Source organism: Nematolebias whitei, chromosome 3, assembly GCF_014905685.2.
Source record: "Nematolebias whitei isolate Nwh7 chromosome 3, NemWhi1, whole genome shotgun sequence".
In the NCBI taxonomy this organism is placed as follows: domain Eukaryota; kingdom Metazoa; phylum Chordata; class Actinopteri; order Cyprinodontiformes; family Rivulidae; genus Nematolebias; species Nematolebias whitei.
The window spans coordinates 8,105,456-8,109,735 of NC_056500.1; the positions used below are offsets into that span (position 1 = coordinate 8,105,456).

A 4,280-nucleotide genomic window follows, 5' to 3' on the forward strand; every position below is an offset into this window, starting at 1 on the left:
CAGATGTAGCGACATCATCCCAAACAAAACCCGCTTATTTGTGCTGAGATGAGCCCGTCTGCCTTCTGTGTGTCGGCATTCAACTTCCCTAAACAAAAGGACTGAGGTGGGGGGTGGGGGGGGAATCTTGGATTACCTTTCCTCCTTTCAACACTTCCCCCCCATTCACGCACACATCCACACACAGCGCAGCCATTCAGTGCTTTGAGTTAACAAAGTTGATTTAAGTGTTGTTGTGTTGTTGGGCCTGGGAGTGGGGGGGAATTAGTGACTTTTTTTGATTTTGAACAGCAGCTTTGGCACGAGTCGTGACCTAATCAGAACAATGTTGTTTCCACTTTGAAGAACAGATCATTTCCACATCGTTGTCACCTCATATACACTTCAGTTTTGTTAATTATTTATTTGAACGCTTATGTCACGCAATGATTAGATTAGATTTCCTGTCAGAATTTAAGCTCTTCACTGTCAAATCTGATTTTTAAGAGATTGTTTATTTATTATTTACACGCTCTTTGCTGGGGTTTTTTTTTTTTTTTTGTAGTTTGGAAACATTTTTACTTTGTATAGAAGTTTTTTTAAGTTTAGTTTTCCTTCATGTCCAGACAGTTTGTTTTTCCTCACCCTTTTATATGACTAAAATGATAATAAAGTAATAAGTTACATTAATCATTTAGATTGAGAGCAACGTATATTTTCAAGCGTGGAAATAGTAAATATGTAGGTTGTGTGCCTCATGTGGGCAGCCTGTGAGTACGAGCATGTCTGTGCGCCTCAGAGAAGAGGCCCCGCCTCTTTATGCTAATTCATGTCCCCCATTGGTGGGTCAGTGGGGAAGGCCTGCTCTGATTGGCCAGGTCGAAGCCATTTATTCGCTGACGGCCCCGTCGCATGAATGGTTGTCTATTAACTTGTTCAAAAACTATCTGGAGTTGTCAAGGCTCGGGCGGACAGAGGCGAAAAAGTGCAGTTTGTTGATGCTTTTCCGAGGAAGAGGAAGAAGTTTTGTGGACACAACAGCAGGGACCCATTGGGGAGAAGGCTTCTCTGTCACGCACACTCTCACACACACACTCTGACACGCAGGAGAGGGAGAGAAGGGAGCGTGTGTGGAGACGCGGCTTGATGCGTGTTTTTGTGCAGAGAAAAGTTGCAGAGCCCCGACAGGTAACTTCCAGCCGCTCCTCGTCTGTCCGCCTCTTTCTGGAGTTTGCTTCTGGTTTTCTTGGGATCGGAAGCGCCAACTGAAAGCTGTTCGTGATGTATAACATGATGGAGACTGAACTGAAGCCCCAAGCTCCCCAGACCAACACGGGGGGCACGGGCAATACGAACAACTCCGGCAACGGCGCCAACCAGAAAAACAGTCCGGAGCGGGTCAAGAGACCCATGAACGCGTTCATGGTGTGGTCCCGGGGCCAGAGGAGGAAGATGGCGCAAGAAAACCCCAAAATGCACAACTCAGAGATCAGCAAGAGGCTGGGGGCTGAGTGGAAACTTCTGTCGGAGAGTGAGAAGAGACCTTTCATCGATGAAGCCAAGAGGCTGAGGGCCCTGCACATGAAGGAGCATCCGGATTACAAATACCGGCCCCGGCGGAAAACCAAGACCCTCATGAAGAAGGACAAGTACACCCTGCCCGGCGGGCTGCTGGCTCCTGGGGGCAACGGGATGGGGACTGGTGTCGGTGTCGGTGTGGGGGCCGGACTGGGCGGTGGGGTGAACCAGAGGATGGACAGCTACGCGGCGCACATGAACGGCTGGACCAACGGGGGCTACGGGATGATGCAGGAGCAGCTGAGCTACCAGCACCCGGGTCTGAACGCGCACAACCCGAGCCAGATGCAGTCCATGCACCGCTACGACATGAGCGCGCTGCAGTATAACTCCATGACCAGCTCCCAGACCTACATGAACGGCTCCCCGACCTACTCCATGTCCTACTCCCAGCAGAGCACGCCGGGGATGACCGCCCTGGGCTCCATGGGGCCCTCCTCGGTGGTGAAGTCGGAGTCCAGCAGCTCCAGCCCGCCCGTCGTGACCTCCTCGTCCCACCGGGCCGCCCCCGGCTGCCAAAGCGGGGATCTGAGGGACATGATCAGCATGTACCTGCCCGGGGCCGAGGTGAGCGACCAGAGCGGCCAGACCAGGCTACACATGTCCGGGCACTACCAGAGCACCGTGCCCGGGACGACGATCAACGGCACGCTGCCCTTAACGCACATGTAGAGACTCCGCGCGGCACGAGGGGAGAAAAGAAACTTTTATAAGAGAAACTGGACTTCTTAACGTTGGACTATTTTTGTACAGAAAAAAAAATTGGGGTGGGAAAAGTTGTATAGAAGTCTCCAGGAAAAAAAAAAAAAAGGACACCGCTCTTTTTTTTTTTTTTTAATTTTATTTTAATTTCTTTCGTTTATTCTAAGGAAGCTCGAGGAACGAGGGGAGAGCCTCCTCCTCTGGGGGGAAGAAGTTTGGAAATTTAGAAAGTGGGAGTCGCAATCAGATGTTTTATTATTGCAATCACCTTTTGTACAGTATTTATCAAGGAAACCTAACAATCAGATGAAATTGTTAAACTGCAAGAGGTTTTTCTTTTCGTTTTTATATAAAGTGACACCAGTCCTGCAGAAAAAAATAAAGATACATGAGCAGAATTTTTATGCTCTTATTACTGCAAACATTGGAATAAAAAGGGACATAAGAAGCAGGTAATACTTGTTTTCATTTTTTTTTATTTTATTGCATTAAAATTACTAAACATTTTTAATTTTATTTCCTAAAATAAAAGCAAGACACTTTTTATTTTGTCATAAAATTTAGGTTGTTAATTTATATTTCCGTCTCCCACTCTTCATCTGATAGAGATATGACGCTTGTGCTTTTTATTTTGAATTGATTTGTACAATTTCTGTATATTTACTGTGGCATTTTAAGTTTTTATTTCAAAACTCATTCCTGTAGTTGTATTTTAAAAACCGTGGCCTGTACGCAGAAGCCAACCACTCCATGTAAATACTCCGAGACTAATACCATCCTTATAACAGTTACAGTTTCAGCTGAGTATATTTTTTTTCAATATGCAGTTTGAAAATGAATAAATTTTGGAAATTTGGATACTTGGAATTTCTTTGAGTTTTGTTTTTGTTCCTCATTTTGTTTGTGCTGTCATCACGTGTTGAGTTGTGTCATCTTTGAGTTTTTTTTTTTATGTAAATTGATTATTTTATTCAGCTTTTACATGATTTATTTGAGCAGGATATCAGTTTTATTGAGGGGTTTTTATTCTTTTCAGCTCGTGCGTCGCGGTGATAACCACGTTTCTATTTTCCAGTTCTGCAGATGGCCCCATCAAGCCCAAAGTTTCCTAAAAAGAGGGAAGATTTTTCCACCAAACCCCCTGACATCCCCAGGTATAGACTGGCATTTCTCCTGTTTTACAGTTTTCATGTCAAAGCAAAAATGACACCTCTAATTTAGCGCTTTTATAAATTAAACAAGTCTTACTCATTGGATTCTTAGTATTTGGGGCCTTTTTAGACTGGAAAATAAACTCCAAGTGTTTTGCTTTTTTTATTCTTTAATTTCTAACGTGCATCATTTTCTGAATTTGCACAACAACCCTTTGAGCCTTTGGGCCTTTTTCACGCTGCTTGTTTTCTTTTTATTTATCCTCCGAACCCCAGAGGCTAAGATTTCAAACTGGCTGTAAACTGAAGGGGAGCCCCCTTTAAGAGGATCCACGCAGCCTTTGAGCCCCTCCGTCCTCGCTGTAATAGATGCACGCGGACGTTTTTCGAGTGCGCGAGCGTTTTAATCAAACGGCTCGTGCTGTTTCCCGTTAACCCCCGCTTGTGTCTGCGCACGGACACGTCCCTCTGCCTTTAATAAAAACACAGAACCCGTTCAAAAAAAAAACAAAAAAAAAAACCTCCTTCCCGCATCTTCCTGCCAAGCAGACACCCCCCCCGCTCCCCCTTTAATAATAATAATCTCTGATGAGCTAACAGCTCGCCCTGAATTTAACTAACGGTTTTAAATCTGGTGCGTGTGTGTGTCTGTGTGAGCGTGCGTGTGTGCGGGGAGGTAGATTAGGGCCGCTGTGCGTTGCAGGCGGGGTCCCCGGGGAGCGGCAGATGAATATTTGAAGAGGCCACTCGGTGTTTATCCGTGCACTTCTCCTCCTCCGCCTCTCACGCGCACTCAGAGCAGGTCAGGGATCCTCGGTCATTCATTATTGATCCGAACAGCTGAATTGCTTGTAATAGCTGAGAAGGCCG

At 45.8% G+C, this 4,280-nt stretch overlaps 1 protein-coding gene across 1 annotated transcript; it reads left to right on the forward strand.

Moving 5' to 3' along the window:
• The first annotated feature begins 899 nt into the window (after positions 1 to 899).
• Positions 900 to 3,088, forward strand: sox2 (SRY-box transcription factor 2). The gene has a single exon (XM_037697941.1). It carries the CDS (start codon positions 1,261 to 1,263, stop codon positions 2,227 to 2,229), a length of 969 nt encoding a protein of 322 aa, XP_037553869.1. The 5' UTR covers positions 900 to 1,260; the 3' UTR covers positions 2,230 to 3,088.
• The last annotated feature ends 1,192 nt before the right edge of the window (positions 3,089 to 4,280 follow it).

Excerpts from the sequence above, each read along its gene's own strand:
- sox2 (XM_037697941.1), top strand. The coding sequence starts at position 1,261 with ATGTATAACATGATGGAGACTGAACTGAAGCCCCAAGCTCCCCAGACC.